General features: G+C 40.2%; 1 protein-coding gene across 3 annotated transcripts in view; it reads right to left on the minus strand.

Moving 5' to 3' along the window:
* Positions 1-21,331, minus strand: part of TMCC3 (transmembrane and coiled-coil domain family 3) — a 134,145-nt gene that overhangs the window by 32,843 nt on the left and 79,971 nt on the right. Inside the window, exon 1 of one of the 3 annotated variants that reach the window (XM_053978065.1) lies at positions 12,837-12,934. The exons of the other annotated variants lie outside the window; for them this stretch is intronic. Within the exon in view, the coding sequence (XP_053834040.1) occupies positions 12,837-12,914 (78 nt within the window). The 5' untranslated portion in view covers positions 12,915-12,934. Of the gene's footprint in view, positions 1-12,836; positions 12,935-21,331 lie in introns of those variants that run through there. 3 annotated transcript variants of the gene reach the window in all.

A 21,331-nucleotide genomic window follows, 5' to 3' on the forward strand; every position in this document is an offset into this window, starting at 1 on the left:
TCCTTCTGGGACCTACATTTCATACCAGTCCCTGCAGTTTTCCATCTCTGGGGAAATTTGTACAGATATTGTAGTTTATCAACATCATTATGAAAGGATAAAATTAGCAGAACAGAGGTAAGGGCTATGAAGATTAGGAAGTCATTGTTAATAATTGTTCATCTGTGAGCTACCACAGTAATACTGGCTCAGGACATATCCTCTTTTGGCATTTAATGGCCAGTGTGAATTACAATAGTAACATGTATTAATTATTTTTATTCACAGCGTTAGTATTTCAGTGGCTAAATGGATTTTACTCTAACATGTAACACCATGATTTTAGCCAGAAGTCTCTTAAATTGAATTGTCTGTGGCGCTGACAGAAGAAAGCTCAGCATAGTGTTAGCCTAAGGAATACTTCTGAGCTTTCACCATTCAAAAAACCGAGCACATCTGTTGTGAAAACGCCAAGGGGTTTTTGCATTGGGAAATGAGCTGTTGAGTGGACACTTTGTACCTTTGTTAACATGACAGTCTCTTAGATCCTATTGCTCTTGCAAAGATAATGACAACAGACGGACCTGTCTACTCCAGGAAGAAAAAACATTTAGAGAATGATGCAAGTTTATCACAGAAGCCTCAGAACTGGGTCTTGATAATATGTTAATAACAGCAGTAAATGGTACAAGGCATTACACTCTAAAATCAAAGCTTCCCCAAGTTTAGCAAAGAGTAATTATAGTAATTAAAGACATTGCTTCATGTGTTGGCTAGTAAAACATATAGAAAGTTCACTACTCCTTACATTGGAATTTCAGAAGTTCAGTTCAAATAAAATATTTCCAAGCTGCTCTCCAACCTTAAACCACACTGATAAAATGGTAGAGTATATTATGACATGAGACTGATCAAAATCATACTGGAAGGAGAATTTCTTTCCATTTCCAATTCACTAACCCTACCTTCACTAAAGTATGTATTTATCAGTCCATCAGACTGTTAGTCACCAAAACAGCCACATCAAAAGCAACATATTTGGCCTTACATAGAAACACACAATCATAAATTTTAAATAAGAATTCAGACACAGCTATTAAAATTTTGTCTCACTAAACTATGAGGAGTTCACACCCCTAAGATTAGCAAATTATACTGGATAAAACCAGAGAGAAAAAATTCCTCTTAAAGGGACTTATTGCAATGTGCACAGGATATAAATAAAGTGAATTTAACTCTATATGACTGTGCAGGTTTTGGCTGGGGTAGAGTTAATTTTCTTCACAGCTGGCTGGTATGGAGCTCTGCTTTGGATTTCTGCTGAACTCAGGGTTGATAATATAGAGATGTTTTTGTTATTGCTGAGCAGTGATTACACAAAGCCAAGGCCTTTTCTGCTTTTTGTACTGGCAAAGAGGCTGGGGTTGCACGAGAAGTTGGAAGGAGACACAGCAAGGACAGCTGTCCCCAGCTGACCACAGGGATATTCCATTCCACATGGCATCATAGCCACTATATAACGGGGGGGAAGAAGGAGGAAGAGGGGAGACATTCAGAGTGAATTTGTCTTCCCAAGTAACTGGTGGGGTTTGGCTCTCCTGAAGATGGTTGAACACCTGTCTGTCAATTGGAAGAAATGAATTAATTCCTTGTTTTGCTTTGCTTTGTGCAGCTTTTGCTTTCCCTATTCAACTGTCCTTATCTCAATCCATGAGTTTTCCAGCTTTTACCCTTCTGATTCTCTCCCCAGTCCCACTGGAGGGGGAGTGAACAAGCGGCTGCCTGGGGCTTGGTGCCTGGCTGGGGTTAAACCACGACAAAGACATTTTAAAGCCATCTTATCAGGGAGTCTATAAAATAATCATTGGCCTTTCTTTTCCCAAAATCAGATATTCTTGCAGTAACAATAAGGTAAATTCAAGAGTCCTCTCCTTCTTTCCAAGTCATAAATCGGTACTTTTTCACCTTTCTGCCATTATATATAAATAAGCAATGGGAAAGGTAAGGTAACATCCTGTACTGCCAGATTTCTGAACAATCAGAGACCAACGATTTTTTTTTGCATAATGGCAAAGCTGGCAAAAAGAGAGTGGTTTTTTTTTTAAGTTTTCCTAAAACAATTATGCATAAGTGAAATGAAGAATCAGTAATATTAAGAATGCACTATTTAAGAGGGAGAGCCAGAAAATTATTTTGCTTTTCTGCCTAACAAAAAGAACTTTAAGTCCCACTCAAGAGTAATTTGGCACAGATGTCTTGATGTTCAGTACATACATCTAGTTCTATAATGCATGAAAAATAGTGAAACTTGCATCTTTTACGCAGTGTTTGCAATATTCACTGCCACAGCTATTTAGACTAGATTTAGTCTCGCCCAACTTCAGGCATGCAGCTTTAAGTGATGTAGAATGAGCTTCTTCAAAATCAACAGAGATTAGACAGATCACTGCAAGTGCTTTCCCACTCTTGACTACAAAGGGTGTGCAACTGCCTTAAAAGAAAATGCCCACTTTCAAACAGTTACACAAGATTCACACTATCTGGGGGGAAGAAGCACCTATGGCAGATAGTCTTAAAAGCTGCCTGATGTAGAAAGCAGGAACATGCATTCACTGTATATTTTTAAAAGCCCAAAAACAGTAAGAGGTGGTTTTTCCTTAAGTATCCACTTGGATGGGTAATGATTCTGAAATATGTATCCTTCACAGTATTTATCCTCTCTCCCGTGCATGCTGGGAGAAACCACACCCTTCAGAGAGGTTAAATGACTCTCACCATTACACAAGGACTGAGAGCTGTCACAGTAGCCTGAACCCATGTCACCAGAGCCTTAGGCTATAGTTGTCACCACTGCTCTAGACTTCATTTCAAAACATAGATTTTCTTTAAGGAAATGACTGAACTTCTCTGACATTAAGTGCCACACTGCATAATGGCACAGTACACACAAAGATTATTCTAGCTGACTCTGTCGAGTCCAAACAAAAGTAACTCAAACAAGGTATGGGCTATTTGTTCCAAAACACCACAAGTGGGTGTATCTTTGCAAGAGAAATTCCTCAAAATTAAAGAGCAGTTTGCATATAGGCTACAGTGTAATATATACATAGCCACTAAAAACCGAGAAGTCCCACCTAAAATATGTATGAAAAGTGGTAACATGGTAATCTTTCCAAATGTCTTTTGAAAGAACAATTTGTAAGTTCCTGCACTAAAAGCCCAGCTTCCTAACTCCCCAAAAAATATCATAGTTTCTGGCATCAACAAATACAAACCAAATCTTGACACCAAGTTTTATGAAGGTCACCAAAGAATTCCCTCTATCACTTTCAGATCAAGCTGTGTTAGGTCACAGGTGCTGTCTAATTCACCCTCCTGAACTCAGCTGCTATTCAGGCCCTTCCAGTTACTTGGTGAAAAAAGAAAAATAGAGTTCCTTGGAGGCAAAAAAAGAAAAAAAAGAAAAAAAAAGAAAAAAAAAGAAAGAAAAAAAAAAGAAGCTCATAAAAACATTAAAACCAGTTTTTAGAATATCAGCAACAGAAGAACAGAAGACTTGGTCAATAGGATCTTTCTCTGCACTAGACAGAGGATACCATAGGAGTTAACCTGACAATGGCACACTTCCTTTTATGAGTAGCACTAAGCATCTAGCTCTTACAGACAGTAATCCTCCTTGGTGCTTCCCAAGACAAATTACTCTTAACCACATCCATACAGTTTATGGGAGCAAAATATGCAAGAGCCAACAAGGACAGGGTCAGAATTTCTTCATGTAACTATTGGCAACCAGAGGAGATGCTCCCACTGATGACCAAACTTTTCACTGTCTTCATTATTACCCTTGTCTTAAATCTTCCTCAGGTCTCGTTTATAAATGCTTTTGCTCTCTCTCCCATCTCCAGCCTTCCCATGCCTCTGGTAGAAAAGCCTGCTAAATCCAAACCACTTGCACAGGACAGAAGGAGCATAACTCTCGTACAGATCACAGGCCCTCACCAGAACCAGCAACACCTGCCTGTGATGATGCTGTGCATCACAAGGGCCTCATCACCTATGGCATCAATTCACATGTGAAGAAAGGGTTCCAGTGTAGAGACCTGCACAGAAAGCTGATCAGGACAACAACATAGGAGTATGGCAAACTTGCTGTGAACCTTCTGTGGACCCATTTTAGCAGACCAGAAGCCTGGCAGCTTGAATCAGCCTGCTGACATTTACTATCTGGCTTTAAAAGAGACAATTAAGAATATCCTTTTAACTCTTATTTTAGGAGAAAGCTGTAATTCTTATTATGTTCATCAAGGTGAAACTCTGTAATTTGCTCCAAAAAAGGACTGGATACAGGGGACAAGATGTAGTCAGATTTCTTCCTTAAGGTATGACAGGAGAGGGGAATGAAAAAAGATAGCCTCTTTACCTGGATATAGCAGGCATGGGAGAAGAAAGAAATTAGAAATCTGATGAAGTGAAGAGACACTTTACTGTTCTGACATAACCTATCAGGGACAACCATGACACAGGATTATATTACTCCTGCCAAAAGCTCTAGTAAAACAAAGATTCCTAACATAGTAAGAGCCACACAATCCCATATTATGCACATGTATCAGTAGCTGAAGTAATATCAAATACTGAAACATTTTATTTTCAAGTAATCTGTGTGGACTAAAGAAGGGGGAGGATCACCTGGCCTTTGGAGGGAGCTCTGTTCTGGGCAGCAAATTCATTTTAGGCTAAGCACACAAAATCCCACCTCTGTTCTCTCTCCATCATGTTTCCCTGCTATCTTCTCCATTCCTTGCTATTGCCCTGAACATGTCCAAAGCTGCTGAGAGCTGCCCAGTCACACCCACACCTCCCTGACCCTCAGCCCCAGCACAGGGAGTGAGGGAGCACAGCACTGGGCTGGGGGCAGTACCTGTAAGCACAGCATAACAGGGAGGGTGAAGGAGCCCCAGGCTGGGTGCCCCTAATGGACTTTTACAAGACAGCTCTGAGCAGCTTGGGAAAAGCTGTCAGGGTGAAGGTGGCACCCTGCAGTGCTGCAGACTGGAGAAACAGCTGTGAAGGAGTGAACAGTCAAGTCTTCTTTGGTCTTTCCTGGGCAAGAAAGGTCCTCACACCTGACCTAGGCAACTCTTACTAATAAGATCTGTTAATTTAATTCCTCTACACTAAATGTCTCTCTCAGACTAGTACTGGGTTTGATCCTACTAGGTTGCAAAGCTTCCACCTGTCCTTGCAACCTTCAACCAAAGCTTCTTGTCAACAATAATCCAAAACACAGTCAATGGCCACTGGAGCCCCACAGCTCCCATTTCATATGAAATAATTATTTTCCTAGGAAGTGAAGGTGAAGCAGTGAATCTTATCAAGTCCTCAGCAAACTTAAACTACATTAAGCTGTACTGCCCTGAATTAGAAAAATCTTAAGAGTCAGTTGTAATTGGTCTGTCAGTTTGATCTTTGCACATCATTCACCTGTACAGACATGCTGGTATAAAGCAGCACAATTTCTGCATATTTAAATAATTTTGCATTTGAACAATGAGCACTAGCTGAATTCTAATTTCTATATTACATGTACTGGAATAACTTGGAATAAAGGGAGTGAATGCAGTAAAACCAGAGAAACCCGCTAAATCAACTTACCCTAATAAGGCTTCTCTTCTTGTAACAGTAATTCTTGTAGTCTAGCTTAAAGCCCACTTAGACATCCCCTTATATTTAATAATCCAAAGACCCCAAAACTCTGACTGCTCACATTTCCTGTAAGCTGTGTAACTTGCTTTTTTGGTGGCAGTAGGCAATATCAGGTTTGGTTTGTTTAACAGTGGAAGTCTTATACTTCCACTAGCTCTACTTAATGCTTTTTCTAACCTTATAAATCAACACCTGTTGTATACATTAACTCCAGAGCATTGCCATCTTCCCTATCTTTAAAACACCAACTTTCATCATGATATAAAGGTTTGCTTTTAAACAGGGGGAGCAAGTCAAATAAAAAAAAAGAATCTTATTTAGTGCTTGAGAAGCCAATCATGTTGTAGCCTTTTTGAAAACCATACTTCTACTAACTTCAACCAAAAAGAAAAAAAAAATCACATGACATAGATAATTAGAGTGTTTAATTGCTGCAGTCCTTAGATGCACACACAGTGGCTGCTCTTTTTATCACAGTTTTGTGAGGAAACGAAACAGGTTTCTATACATTTTTAGCCAAACCCACTACAAGATCATTTATTTATAAAGCATAACAAAGTTAAAAACCCACCTACACCATTCTGGTTTAAGCTAAAGGAGATTGTAATATCAACTGGAAGCAGCATCTCCCATCCTGTAAAGAACAGTTAATATATAGAGAAGTTTCCAAACGTCTGTTCTAATTCATCTCAGATTGGTTCCATAGGCCCCTGATATTAATCAAAAGTTTCCAATTAATTCAACACTACCTGAATCACATATTCAGTTTAATTCAATAGCACAGTGTCAATTCTTTGCATCCCCAGTATAACTTCTTCATCTCGAGCTACTGAAACAAGTATTTACAAAGGAAGGCAACTGTTACATAAACTGTACACAAGTAGGAAAAGCCAAGGAAAATATATCTACTATAGTAAAGGCTAACTGAGAATTATCAAGAATTGATGCTAAATACTTTATATCAAAGGTCAATTGAAATACACTGTCCAATACAGAGGTAAGTAAGAAAATATTAGTACCAGTGGTTTCCAAAACTTCTGCCCTCTGGAATTTTATCCAGTTGCAACCCCTAAACAGAACAATAATGAAGTGAGCAAGCTCTCAATATTAAATATTAAGTTTTTTCTGTAATTTTTTTGAAAACAAAAAGCCTAATTTCAGCTTTCTACAGTAACAAATTCTTTAGAGGAATTCTCACTTGAGCGTCTGGTAAGGTTCAAGACATTCCAGTACATATTTGGTCCCATATGTGAAGGCTTTTGATCGGCAGGCTAATTTTTTGCATTGCATATTAATCCTCCCTCTTTCAGACTAAGGGAAGAACAGAAAACTTTCAGTAGTAAATACTGCAATGCTCTTTTGTAAAGTTTCTCATCCTGGATACATAAGTGGAAAGGGAGAATTATGTTCCACCATTCCCCAGCACTACAAAGAAATTAATCTCCCACACAAGTCTTTCCCAAAATCATACTTACTGTGGGGGTGAAAATGAAAGCTGCACACTTGCTAATGTTCCCAAAAGAACCAAAATGGGACAATGTGCAGCAGGAATCTTTTTCGTTTGGACAAGATTAGATGTCAAACCCACCAAAACCTTGAAGGCTCAGCCCCTGTGCAGACCCAGATGGTGCCTAGTGAAAGCCTTACCTACAGAGATGATGACAATAAGCAAGGCAGGGATCTGGAGCTCTTGCCATCCCCCAGCATCACTGCTGGCAACCTGACTGAAGAACAATTACATATCCTTCAAAAGGAAAGCAAATCAGAAAGCTGGCAATTTTCCCCCAGTGACTTTTTTAAAATACACATAACTAACATTGAAAAGGTGATAAGAATTCCCCAGTCCAGTAAACATCCACTGCAATGAGGATGGATCAACAGCACAGCAAAGACTCTACAGTCTTCAGAGATGTGAATTTTCCAGGTGAAAACCTTTCAAAAATTATGAAAGGTCTAAGTATAAAGATTCCAAACTTAAAATTAGTTTAAACCTTAAAAAGAAGATGTATCCTCCATTCTACTTATTGTTTAAAACTGTCTTATTGGTTTAGGGAAAAGATGAAGTGGGTGAGAACACAACCTTTATAGCCTACAAGACTACCAAAGAGGTTCACCTTGCAGGATCAGGGGAGCACAGCAATGTTAAACTAAGCCGTACAGAAACAACTTCCCTTTTGTTTCATTTGACCTAACACTACCCTTTAGCTTTTGGGTGTATTTAATTCCAAAACTCAAAAAAAAAAAAACCAAAAAAAAAAAAAAAACAACAAAAAACCAAACAAAAAAAAATTTTAAAAAAACCCCCAAAAAAACAAAAAACAAAAAAACCCAAAAAACAAAACAACTTCCAACTTTGGAAACTTCTTAATATTCCTTTCTGGCACTAGGGAATAAAAAAATAAGAAGTTTTTTTAACAGCTCTAAATGGCAAAATAATCAATAGTTTACTGTTTTAAATGAACAAACCAGGCTCTTCTTCATTTCTAACAAAGTAGTCAGTCTTTTTGGGTTCATATTATAATTATGGCTTCTCTCTTTTATTTCCAATTCCCTTGGATCATGCAGGCTACCTTTTGATAGGTTTCACACATTTCTAATTACACTGTGGATTTAAAACCAAAGCTTAGAGGTCCTAGCAAAATTGTCTCATGAAATTATTTTCATCTTATATCCAAACCTGAGGGAACTGTGGGGAAAAGTGTGTGTAAGGTCTTAGAGCACAAAATATTGGGAGGTTTGGTTACAGGTTACAAGAGCCCAGAACAGGCATGTCTTCCACAGTGATCTTTATATTTAAAAGAACACCGGGAGATTAAATCTCCCTGTCTCGTAAAACTGTGGGTGGAGTGCTTTTTTGTTTTGGTTAGACTTGGTGGGGTTTTGTTGTTCAATTTGTTTGCTTTGTTTGCTTTGGTGGGGTATTCTGTTTGGGGTTTTTATTTGTTTGTTTTTAATCCTTTTAGGTTCCTTTATGTCATTTCCTCCAAACCTACTGAAGATTTTAAGAAATAAAGGGAATTCAAGGACAGATGATGAAAGTGATTAGAGGCTTAGAAAGACACACATATGAGAAGGGATTATTAAAGTCTGCCTTGCCTACAGACAAGATCAATGGGAGGGATCATAAGAGAGACACGGAAAATGAGAAGAGACATTCCACAGAATGCTTTTTCATCAGTAGAAAGGAAGTGGATTTCTGGGCTTTTTTTTTTTTTTTTTTTTTTTTTTTTTTTAGTGTAAGCCTTTTATATGTGTCATCGTGTAAGAATTAAATCATCCAAGAAACCACTGATTCTGCTGCTAGTCTCACTAAGGCTGAAAGAACAAGAAGCTTGAAATTCTCTATTTCTTAATAAACAAACCACACCTGTTCCAGGTAAGGTTTTTGCGTTTGTTTCAAATAAAGATTCTTACAATTCTGTTTTCCACTAATAAAGAGAAAGTTCTGAATAGGCTCCAGTGTGCAAGAAATCTATTGGGCTTTCCTGTGTCTCTCTCAAACCCATCTGGTACTTACTAAAAGCAACTAGACTTCTACATAGACTTCTGTTGGGATGCAGTTAAGGAATTTGTGTGTTTTAGTTGTACTGGAAAAGGATTTTTCTCCTCCAAAGCCATGCATATAAATTTATATTCCTGATGAAATGCGGAGAGTTCTTGTTCAGTAATGGGTAAGACATCAAGAGTGAAGAGCAATGTCCCAATCAACAGATTAAAAAAAAAAAAAAAAAAAAAAAAAAAAAGCAGCTTTAACAGACCCTTATAGAACCTTGAAAGGCAGTCCTGACACAGTGCTCTTGAAGCAAAAGTCACCACAGGCATGGGTTAGCATAGCCAGGCTAGTTTGAGCTTCAGGAATATGAACTATTGCAATTGCATAGACATCTGCATGGGCTTACTGATCATCACAATGCTTACTGCAAAATCAAGTCCCTTAAGAAAGCACTATGACACTTTTTTAACTATCCTGCCAGTTACATTCCAGCAAGAGTAGTACTTTGTTCATGACACCTAAAAATGCAACTCCTGTTCCCAAATTGGTCTACTTCATATCTTAGGTCCTGATTTTGAAAGTTTTTCAAAGATTTATATTTGAAGTATTGCAGGAATCAGCTAGTAGTGGATGTTAAGCACAGTGAAGCTGCAGCAACTGACATTAGCAGAAAAGACTGGAAACGTTTTGCATGGCTGCACTGTCCACAGATTTCACCTGCACCACCAGAGCGATCTGCAGTAATCCAGATTATAGTGACCAGGTACTATTAGCAAGGAGAGGCAGGCAACGTCTCCTTGAAGGGCACCCTTTCTAAATCTGGAGATGGATGATTTTCCAGAACTAAGGCAACCACATGGCTATAAATCTATACCCACCACGTGAAAGCAGAACTGTAAGGCACTAATTCCATTATACTTCATGTAATAGTGGTTTTATGCCCACTCAGTACTGCCATGCACAGCATAGCTGGACTCTCTCGTGATTCATCCAAGGAAGAGAACATCCAAGAAGAGAGAACAGCCTCTCCTTCAATATTTGGCCTTCAGCAGCAACACTGACTCTAAGTTAAGAATGATCCAACTATACTTCAATAAAGTATTTCCACTTGTTCAGCCATTGGGAATGTCACCCAAAATGTGACATATGGAGAATTATTAGCAGAACCCACAATATCTCATACTTCAAACAGTCTCAAGAAGGTATTGAGCAGACCTGTTGCTATACACTAAGGAAGCTTTTTGGCTGCAGCAAAAATGTTTAAATCCCCTTGGACTCATCATTTACAAACTCCAAAAGGCTATATTTACAGTAAATTGTTCCAGCACTTCTGCAAACTAAATTTAATGATGCCTTCCTACAGTATACACAATATTCTGGAACTGTCATTTTACCTTTCCATTCTCATAAGGAAAATCCTTAGCTGGGCTTAGAAGACACATGCAGTAACCTACAGGCTGGAGAATTCCTTTAAAACCCACCCAGTTCCTAAAAACTGAGTCCCTAAAAACTGGACTCAGTAGCCTATGTTATACAGACTAGGAGATCCAGCTTCTACTTTAACACCTCTCTTTTCCCCAGACTTTATTAAATGGATCTCACCTTACTTACAACATGTCCTATCCTGCTACCAAATCCAGCTCCAAGGCATTCTTCACACAGCAAGCCTCCCTAGTCTGCTCAGGCTCTTGAGAACCCCACTACCAGCTCTGTATTGTTGTGTTCATGCACTACCTTATTCTTCTCCATCCGTGTTTGGGAATGGCAGCTTTAACTTCAGCTTCTCTGATGATTTTTGTTCAGTCTCTAAATAAAAACCAGCATTCTAATTTCTTGCTTTTTTCTACATAATACCACCAGTTCTTGCTGCTCCAGTATGTGACCATTTCTACCCCTATGGCTAAGGCAGTAAGAGAAATGTTGAAGTTATCCAGGCAATTTACCCTGGAAAAATTCCAATTTTTCTGGACTAAGCACAAACAGATTTCATACAAGGTCTTACCATGAAGCTCTGTGATATTTGACACAACCTGTAAAGCCCAAATACTGGAGCATCACAATTACATACAACTCTAAACTTGTATACAGTTGTATTTCCAGTCCTCATGGTTGCAGGAAGGGAAGATGCCACTAATTCTGATTAAAAGAAATCCAAAATCAGACAGAAGACCAATGCTTTTATAAAATTGCCTTAAACATGAGTTTTTTTAAAAAAAAAGTCAATATACAAGTTCAATAAACAACACAGCATTAGCCATGATGCTTTATACTTTTAAGCAAATCAACTAGAGTAGGGAGTAGAGTTTAACCTTTAAATATGCCAAAAATTATGAAGATATGCAACTTTTCCCCATGGCCACACTTAGGTAGATAGTCATTATTCTTACAGCACAATCAATGAAGGAGAAACTAATCAGTTCAACTTTCAACAGAGAAGAACAAAGGAAATGCATAACACTGTTAACTCCAATATGACTAGCATGTGTGACCACCTTACAGTGTGAAGAAGATTGTAGATTCTAGTAGTAATGCTACAGTGTATAGGGTTACCTATTTTTAAAATATTTCATTATTCTGAAGCAATCTGAATCACACCATCTCCTTTTCATCACTGTGAATTAATGGGCAGGAGGGATGGAGAATACTGCAAATGCGCAGTATTGGAAAATAAAACCCCCAAACCCCAAAACGTTTACCCCAGTCACCCCCCTCCCCCGAAAAGATCTTGCCTCACAAGTAGTTGATCCTTACACTTCAAACCATAAAGTTAATTTGTTGTCAGACCCAAGATCTCAGCACAGAAAAGAAAACAGAATTTCTGCCAATATCCCAAGTCAGCTCGTTTTTCCTTTCCTGCAGTGCATGGGAAGAAAGGGCCACTTTTTACACGTCTTTGAGCTGAACATTTAGGTAAGAATTTTAAACAAAAAAGCAAAGTGCCTTTATCAACAGAACCCTTACCATAAAAGCCACTAAACACATGAAAGGATCACAAGCTTTGCCTATACATGTTTATGTATATCATATGAACAAAACACAAAAATAAAGAAAGATGAACTTGGCAGGAGACTAAGAAAAACTATTCCATAAAGCCATACATCATGGACATATAGTATATTCTTACTTTATCCCTAGAACACACAGGTGCACTTTTTCTATCAAGTTCCATTCCTGCCACAGCCCTCTTTTAACTTCATAAAAGGAACCATAATAATTCTCTGCTGCCAGATACAATCACCTGCTCCAGAGTTTATTAAACAAACCTTGAGAAACAGAACCAAACCCTAGTATTCACCACTGTGATAAAGACAGAGTCACGGCATTAAATCATCGGCGCAGTTGACTCTGGTGAGTAAGTTCTCTATTACACTTGTATCCCTCTAGTTTCGATTGCGGGGATACCTCGAATATTGGTTTCTATGAAGTCAATATCCAGTTTCACTTCATTTTCCTATACCAAAAAATGTTCAGAGTATGAAGATGAAAGAATCACACAGGAAAAAAAACCTTCTCTTTAGATCGTCAGCTTAGCAAACGTGGAGACCTCACGGGGAAAGTGCTGCAGGTTGGCGGCTGCCTGTCGGAGCTCGGCACCCAAATCCCCCAGGCAGCCCCAGCGCCGCCGCCTCCCCGGGCCGCCTGCTCTCACCCGCCTTACCCTCGTCTTGCGGCGCCGGTGCCGCTCCGGGTCCGAGTACGTCCTGTCCACGGCGAGCGCCGTGTCGCTGCCCGGCATGCTTGTGCGTGCGTTTGTGCTGCTGTTGCTGCTGCTCCTGCCCGCTGCCCCACGCCGGCCGCGGTGCCGCCCAGGGCCGCCCAAGCCGCGGCCGCGGGACCGAGCGGGATCGGGATCGGGATCGGCGCCGCCGCCGCCGCGCGGGAGCGCCGGGCACGCCCGCCCGCACGGCCCCGCCCGCACCGCGGCCGCCCCGCTGCTCCCCAGCCCGCACACACCCGGATCCGCCCCTCGGCGCTCCGCGTCCCGCCGCACGGGTCCCGAGGGGGCCGCAGCTGGGGTGTCCCCTTCCTTCGAAAAAGGAAGGACGCCTCAGAGGGGATGAAGGGGGAGAGAGCTTAGCCAGAGGGACTGGGCCAGAAGTCCCTTCGTTTGTTTAATTTTCAAGGCCGTCGTGTATGAGGGGACAGCAGGAGCTGGGACACGACCAGGGAGGGATGACAGAGGGATGACAGTTCCTCCTGTTGACCGCCGCTGGTTTGGGTCCGATACAGGTCTTGGAGGGAGTTACCATCAAGCAATCTCGACTTCCCTTAAAACAAATCTAAACCCTGTTGCTACAGTGAAACAAAAGCACAGCATATCCTAAAGGTTCAGAAGTCCAAAGAGGAAAGAAAGGAAGAAACCAGAAGTATCGTGTTGTCAGTTTTGGGCAGACTCACTTGTAAGGTTTTGACTTTGGTAGCCTAAGGTGCCCTGGACACAACTGAGCACTGCTGCTTAAAAGCCCTTGATGCCCAGACATTTTCACAATAAAATGGTATCAACATTCTGTCAAACCAACTAAATAATCAGGGCTTGCATTTTTCCAAAGTGGTCAGTGGAACACAGCAACCAATTCAGCCCCATTTTCTGCACATTACCTATGTGAGATAAATCCTTAAATATCCTGGCACGGGGGAGCTTCAAACCATACTTCTGAATGCTCCAGGAAAACTTGTTTTCCAGGGCATGAGTATGCCAATGCACTTAAATTCCTAAGAGTTGAGTGGAGTTTCTGACTGATCTGCACATTTATCTTCACACTTTCTATGCTGAGGAATGCATTTAAGTGACACTTTAACACATTTTAACCCACTGAAAAGTGCAACTAAAATACTATTTTATAATCAGTAAGTGGTGGAGGAAATGTATTTCTTTTCCTTTCTGAAACAGACTTGTTGAGTTATGATCTCTAATTATTATACAAGTAAATCTGGAATTCCTTCAGGCCAACTCCCTTGCAGGAATAGCAGGACTTCGCCTTTTAGGTACAGCTGTTCTCATGCTCATGCACAGGTCACACTGCTTTTTTTCTCTAGCTGGAGACAGCAACAGTCCCGAGGCACGCGTGTATATAAACATAGTTAAGTACCCTAGGAGGACCTGGTAGATTTAAAAAATACTTCTCTGTCACCATTTGTTTTTTTAATTGGAATCATATGTTCCAACATAGCAGTACTGTCAGGGATTAATTATCTGACATGAGGACCTCGATAGTGTTTTCAAGTAATGAGGTCTTCATAAATTAAAGACCTGGAATTCTAAAATAAAAAGAAATACAAAACCTCACCTTCTTGGCAGGTGTTTCTTCTTCAACTCTAACATCAGTTTTAACAAAATTATCCCAAAGTAAGCAATGAGTGGGTTTACGAAAGGAAGCTCCATTTTCCTAATGCAGTATTCAAAGTACCAAACTAACACAAGATACTGCACATGGATGGTGACTTGCCACCCTTCCTATAGTTCTTATGAAGCCGAATGAGTTTTCTGAAGTTAAAAGGCTGCTGGGAAAAAAACCAGAAATAGGAACTCTTTTTTCAGTCCTTCAGCTCAGACATGAACATTAATTCATGTGCCAGAGGGTGAGGAACTCTGGAGGTAAAGGTGAGTAAAAAGTTAAATAGGCAAATTTTGTGGGGCTTGGGGTTTTCACTGAAGTAATAATTGCACATTCCCAAACAAGAATGTGTGGTTTTCAGGACCTAGGATGAAACACTCTTATTTCCTCAGAAACTTTCAGGGTTTTTTTAAAGACTTGCCAGAGGTAGTTGATCAAAGCATAGAAAGGGTAAGCAGTTGGAATAGGGACACATAAAACACTGCAACTGCCTGATGTTTTAGTAATAGAAGGCTTATTGTAAATCATACTTTATTCAAAATATTAAGAGTTTTATTTACATATCAGCCTTATTTAAATAGTACCAGCAGACTAGCCACAAAATGGCGAAACTTCTCTTCAATATAAGAAGAGGAAGGAATATGCAATATATAATTAGAGGTAGTATCAACATACATACTACTACATTTACAAAGAAAGCTCTGTCCTGATGTAGCCTCTAAGAAGAGAGCATAATTTAGCTGGTCTCATAAGACCCCAGTGTTGCATTAGTCACACCTTCCAACAGGCTTCCAAGCCTTTGGATCTGTTGCTTGGGCACTGCTCTCAGTGCATACCAGAAACAACAGCTCCTGGCTCCTGTGCCAGCAGTGAAAGCCCCAGCACTGGGCGGCTCCTGGAGGAGCTGTGACCACAGGACAGCAGGCCAAGTCAATTAGGAACCACTGCTTCACGCAGCAGCAAGTTATAGTGGGGGAGAAACAGCTGCTTGGGTAGAGGCATTGGTCTCACAGGTCAGGAGAGTCCTTCCACACAAGCTGAATTAGGAGCCATTGTAATTTTGACAGTATCTGCAAGTGCCACATCTAAAGAAGTGGTTCTTTTCATATGTTGGACTTAAATAGTCTGTGTCTTCAGAATTTATGTCAAACTGTGGTGCAATGCAATTCTCTGACCAAAGGCTGCTCTTTTCCCCCTTTATCTTTCCTTCTCACACATGGGCCACTAGGTCCTTCCTGAGCTGGAGCAGGAGCATGTTCTTTTTTTATGGCACATTTGCAGAATGCATTACATTTGGCTTGGCTGAACAAAGACCACCTAACCGCCTCTTGCACACACAGCTGGTTTGTACAGCTCTCCAGTCTCACTCCAAAACAGAGACGTGACACCCTGAACGTGGCAGAATACTGCACACCACAGTACTACTGAGAGCTTCATGGGGTACTTTTCTCACTCTTATTTTCAAAAGCCCACAGAGTTTAAATAAATGTTCTTCCCACACACTGCACCTGCTCTCTTCTGAGCCTTAACTCCACTAGAGCAAATTCTTCCAGACAGCAGCAGGAGCATGAGGCTGGACTCACAGTGACTTAGATAGAAATGGTAGTCCATAGATCCATTCTCTTATCCTTTGTTCTTCTCAAAAAGTATTTTAAACATTAATTTCTATGGCTTAAATTAATGATAAAATGTTAAATCATTCTGGCCATCCATTCTGCCAGTTTTAAAGTTCAAATGCTTCAAAATCCCTCACTGAGTGCCCAGCTGTCAGTGCCCATTCTTTTCCAGTGCTTTCCCTCACTTCAGCATGCTGGCATAATCCACAATGCTTAACTCTTGGTATTTACATTATTTTGCCTACCTTATTAAAGTGACCTTTTAAAGAGTGATGCCTATTAGGAACAGAAGATCTAGTAAAAACTTATGATCACTGCACACCAGTATTCACTACTATATTTGGTTTTCAGAGGGTCAGACATCAATATTGCAGTTGTCTGTATTGCCATGATTTAGGAAAACCAAATCTGTGGAGGTGCAGCAGAGGCACTCTCCAAAGGAGGCCTGTCAGCTGGAGCCTGAGCTTTCTCAATATGACTCCTGTCTCACTCTTTTCTTCAGAGACTGCATCTTTGTCATCCATTTTTTGCCCCATGACTATGTGTAATGCTTGCACAGCAGACACAGCACTCCCACCTACAAGCCATAAATTTTCCATACTGACTTATGCATAGGCCATGGAGGGAGTAGAAGTGCCAGTACACTTTTGGGATTGCCAAACCCAAACAACAAAACCCAGCTCCCACACAATACAATCACCTAGATGGTGTCATGCACACACACTGGGAAGTAACAAAAAAAAAACCCAAACAAACCTTTATAGAGGTGGAAAACATGGAAACTCTTTCATTTGGAGGCTGGCTCAAGTTCTGGCCCCAATTCTCTTTCCAGTTTTATCATGAATCTGGGTCTTGGCAATTTACTTTAATTCTTTGGACTTCTACTACCCTATCTGCAAAGGGAGAAGCATGGCACATCTTTCTCATGTGGAGAACCTTGAACTCCTTCAGAATTAAAAGTGCTATTATTGAATGTTGTGTTCTGATGTTCATGGGGAGTAATTAAATATCTGATGTCAAAGGTATGTTGGCAAAGGTACAAACAGGAAGAAGACGAAGGTCCCTTGTCCCACAATGGTAACATCTGTACTCTAAACAGGATACTGGGGCTTTTTTTGAGAGACTTTTTAACTTGTCCGCCAAATCTTTTTCCAAAAACTTTCATCAACCAGCCTCCAGGGAAAGGGTCTACGTGAAAAGAGACTGTTAGTCATTTCCAAGTCTGAGGTCAAGTGGGATAGTGCTGAGTGGCATTGGTCTTACAGTTAGCCCTGAGTGCACTGTCACAGTTCTCAGCTCTTCTGCCAAAGCATAAGCCTTTCACACCCACAGCAAAGGAGATACTCTGCTTGTTTGTACCTAGCATAAGCTACCATGGCATCACACTAAGACTTGCAGATTGTATTGCCAAGCTGTGACAAGCATTCAGAAGATGCTGATAAACTTTCAGATATCAAACTAAAATTTTAAATTAACCCCTCTCCCCCTATCCTCTCCTGATTAAGAAATGTTTTATGTGCTTTCACAATAGAATACCTCTGGACACTTTGTGAGTATGCATTTTCTACACAGTAAAAAACTGCAAAACAAAGACTTTCATATATTAGTGAGATGCACTTATAGGGAGTGAAGTATAGAGAAGCGAGTGAAAAATTCCAGTTCAGGGAAACAGGAGTTCTCCTTCTTTTTCCCTTCCCTTGCATACTATTGTGTGTCCCTTGCTGTGTGATGAGAGGTAATTTCAAGGCCTTTCCTCATTCTCATACAACCTAGGAAAATTCAGCTACATAATTTCTCACTGCTGCTGTTGAGTGACAGCGATAGTGCAAACAGTACCTACTGGATGGTGGCAGTATTTTGCATTTCAAATGCTGTGAATAAGAGCCACCTTTGTAGCAGACTGAAATGCCAACTGTTCTGTATATCCAAGAACTTGCCTGGAGCCCAGCTATTTACATTAAAGATAGTCCATGTTGCAGAGACAAGTAGAGAATTCTCCCTCTAGCAACGTGAATGGTTGCTACTAATCAGCTTACAAATTTTCTTCTGCCTCATAGTATGTGATTTGTGGCTGCTTGAGAATGAATGTACGCAGTCCCTTAGTCCCAAATCAGCCACTTCGACGTTGTCACAAGGCATGCAGGACAAACAGCTGCAGCCTGCTGGCACATAAAGGTATACCCCCTTCCAAAACACAAATAAGAACTTGCATCCAAACTATTCAGGCTGTTGCCAGAAGACACCCAGCCTGAATCTCCTATTACTTCATATTCTGGTGGTTATATCAGGGCCATATTTTATCCCAAATTAAAACAAGCACAGTAGACAGAGCCCAGGAGCACAAGAATTGCTCTTGGAATGTGCCACCCTAACCCATTCTGCAGCAGTGCCTGCAGTCCCCCTGAGGTGGCATGTAGCTGGGTAGCTGACATCTGAGCTCCTCAAGGCTCTGTAAGTTAATACATGCAGCTTTCACTCTACTGCTCTATGGCCATAGCTGCACAGAATCCCAGCTCAGTTTGTGCTGAGGGCTGCACACAGAGATAGCAGACAGTGCTGGATAGGAACCTGTCAAATTTTATTCATCTATTAGGTGCATTGCATGGTGATGGCTCTGTATAAGTTATGTCATACTAAATGTGTGACATCAATTATTTCCATATGAATTGACAGTGTCAAATAAAGAATTAGGACTCGCTTGCCAGTCAACCAGAAAACACAGATGGGTTATGCGAGGACAGAAAAATTAATGATTATACATGTAATCCTACACCTTATCCTGGTAAGAGTTGTTGCAACATAGCCCTTTGAGTTTTATTACAGTGACTTTCTATCTACCGAGATGCAAGTTACAGGGACATGAAGTTCAAATTCTCTCACAAATGTAAAAGATGATCACCTGCAATTCATCTAACTGTGAAAATTTTCCAAGTGCCTGATTCTAACAACAAATATTTTAAAGGCAAGAAATTGCAAACAAAAAACCCCAGAGCATAGATATTTCTATTATGCTAGGTCCATTGGTATCAACCATTTTTAATAAGTATCCAGCAACACACTCCCTTTACATATCTAAATATAGTAATATGTCAAGAAGCTACTTCTGGGTTATTACTATATAATTTTAAACAAATAAATGTGTTTTTTAAACAATATTCATAATGATTCTTTGGGGCTTTAAAAACATGATTTAGTAAGGCATTATTCATTACAAAATTTGGGGGGCAGTCTTTGACAAATTGAAGTCTTCTACTTTATTCTTACACAATCAATGAATTTTATGAGATATCACACAGTACCATTTTCTTATCCTTGGGACCTGAGTTTAGCAAGAATATATAAGCAGCAGCTTATTCTGTAATATTTTTGGAAGCTGTATCAACACAGTAGAGTCCTAGTATCTTAGGGGGAGTTCTGCCTGAACTTCCACTACTGGAAAACGTTACAGCATGAGATCACTAGAGAACTGAACAGCAAAGACACAACATCTCTCAATAAAAATTCCTAATCTGCTATATAGCAATGCAATTTTCTGGAACAAAATTAATGCCTTTATCCCCAGCATAACTGTAACCAATCTTTTCTTACTAGAATTATATGTATGAAGGGCAGGATTTTTCTTTACCAATACAGCTATGTCTATGAAGCATTTATACATAAATCAATCCTAAGCCAACAAAAGCAAAGAGAACCTCAATGTCACAGACACCTGGCAGAACAGGAGAAGACACCCTGCAGCAGACAGGCTGCTCTGGGGCTGGAATAAACTGAAACCCTCTTCCCTTTCAGTGCCCATCAATATACTCATCATCAGCTGGCCTCAAGTGTCACTGCTAAATGAAGCTGCCCCTCTTCTCACCTTAAAAAAAAAAAAAAACAAACAACCAAAATCAGTTTTGGTAGCCGGGTTTGGGTTGGTCTGATATGGAGGTTTACAAAGTAGTAAAGTAGTTGCCTCTGCTTGAGCTACAAGTAGCTCCCCACTCCTGTTTTGTAACCACCTCAGGCTCACAATTTTACGGATATCAGAATTTTCAAGCCCAGGCATGATGTTATCAACAAAAATCTCATAGACAAAAAAATACCAAAAGAAAAGAAAAAACTGTTAGAGTTATAGGCCTACCAGTGGTCTTTTACAAGGTTCCCTTAAATTTATTTGTGTTTGTGTGTGTATATCTCGCAACCTTATCAACAACTTTAAGTATTGTAAGGGGAGAAATGTAATATTCCAGCTTGTTCATTGTGCTAATATAGATTATTTCACATAGGTTTTGAAACACTTGTAAATTAGGAGTCTCAGAAGAAAGTATTGGTGCAATGTATAAACTAATAGCAGTATAAAGACCATAAAAGCAACAAGGCATATATCAATGGTAATTAAGATTTCTAGGGCACAGGCACACAAAAGTTACAACAAAGTAACACAGCCAAGAAGAAGTCCTATTACATAAATTAAGACAAACCCTTCAGTCTGACCCTTACCAATTCCAATGATTTTCAGCATTTCAATCACAGAGGTCTGATACAACTACAAAACAACAGAGTGTATTCTTCATTTACTCTCACCAAAATCTGACATTTCTTACAATGAAAGGTTGTCTTTTTTCCTAAACAGTATATTTTCTCACATTTTCTATCCTTTCAGATATCAGATCATAAACCTTACCCAGTTTGAAAACTAACAGGAAAATATTAGTAAAAATTATTTTTCATTTCTACTGCAAGTTTCCACAAAAATAACCTACCATTTTTCAGCAGTTCTGTTTCATTACACTGAACCTCTAGGCACGGCTTGAGGATTTGCTTATGCTGAAAGGCTAAGGTTCTGCCTTAGCTGGTGAGCAAAGCCGTGCTGGTCACACGCCTGTAGCCCTGCAGAGTGCACAGCCAGCAGCAGCCAGCAGGTGCAAAAGGGTGCTCTCCACACGCCCCTTTCCTAGATGAAGGATGATCCCAGTTCCAGGTGGGGCCTCCCCAGCACAGCCACTAGCTGACATCAGTGTCCTTGAATTTATGGGCATGGGAAGGGATCCAAGACCTCAGGGCCATAAAAATAAATGGCTGGTTGGTGATATCAGTATGGAAGCAACCCATGCAAGCTGTCCACAGGCAGTAACTTGGGCAGAGGAGTATTCATGTACTTAAGCTGCAACAAAAACCACTGACTGCTTGGATGACACAGCTCCAGTTAGTATGTAGAA

Source organism: Vidua macroura, chromosome 5, assembly GCF_024509145.1.
Source record: "Vidua macroura isolate BioBank_ID:100142 chromosome 5, ASM2450914v1, whole genome shotgun sequence".
Classification (NCBI taxonomy): Eukaryota; Metazoa; Chordata; class Aves; order Passeriformes; family Viduidae; genus Vidua; species Vidua macroura.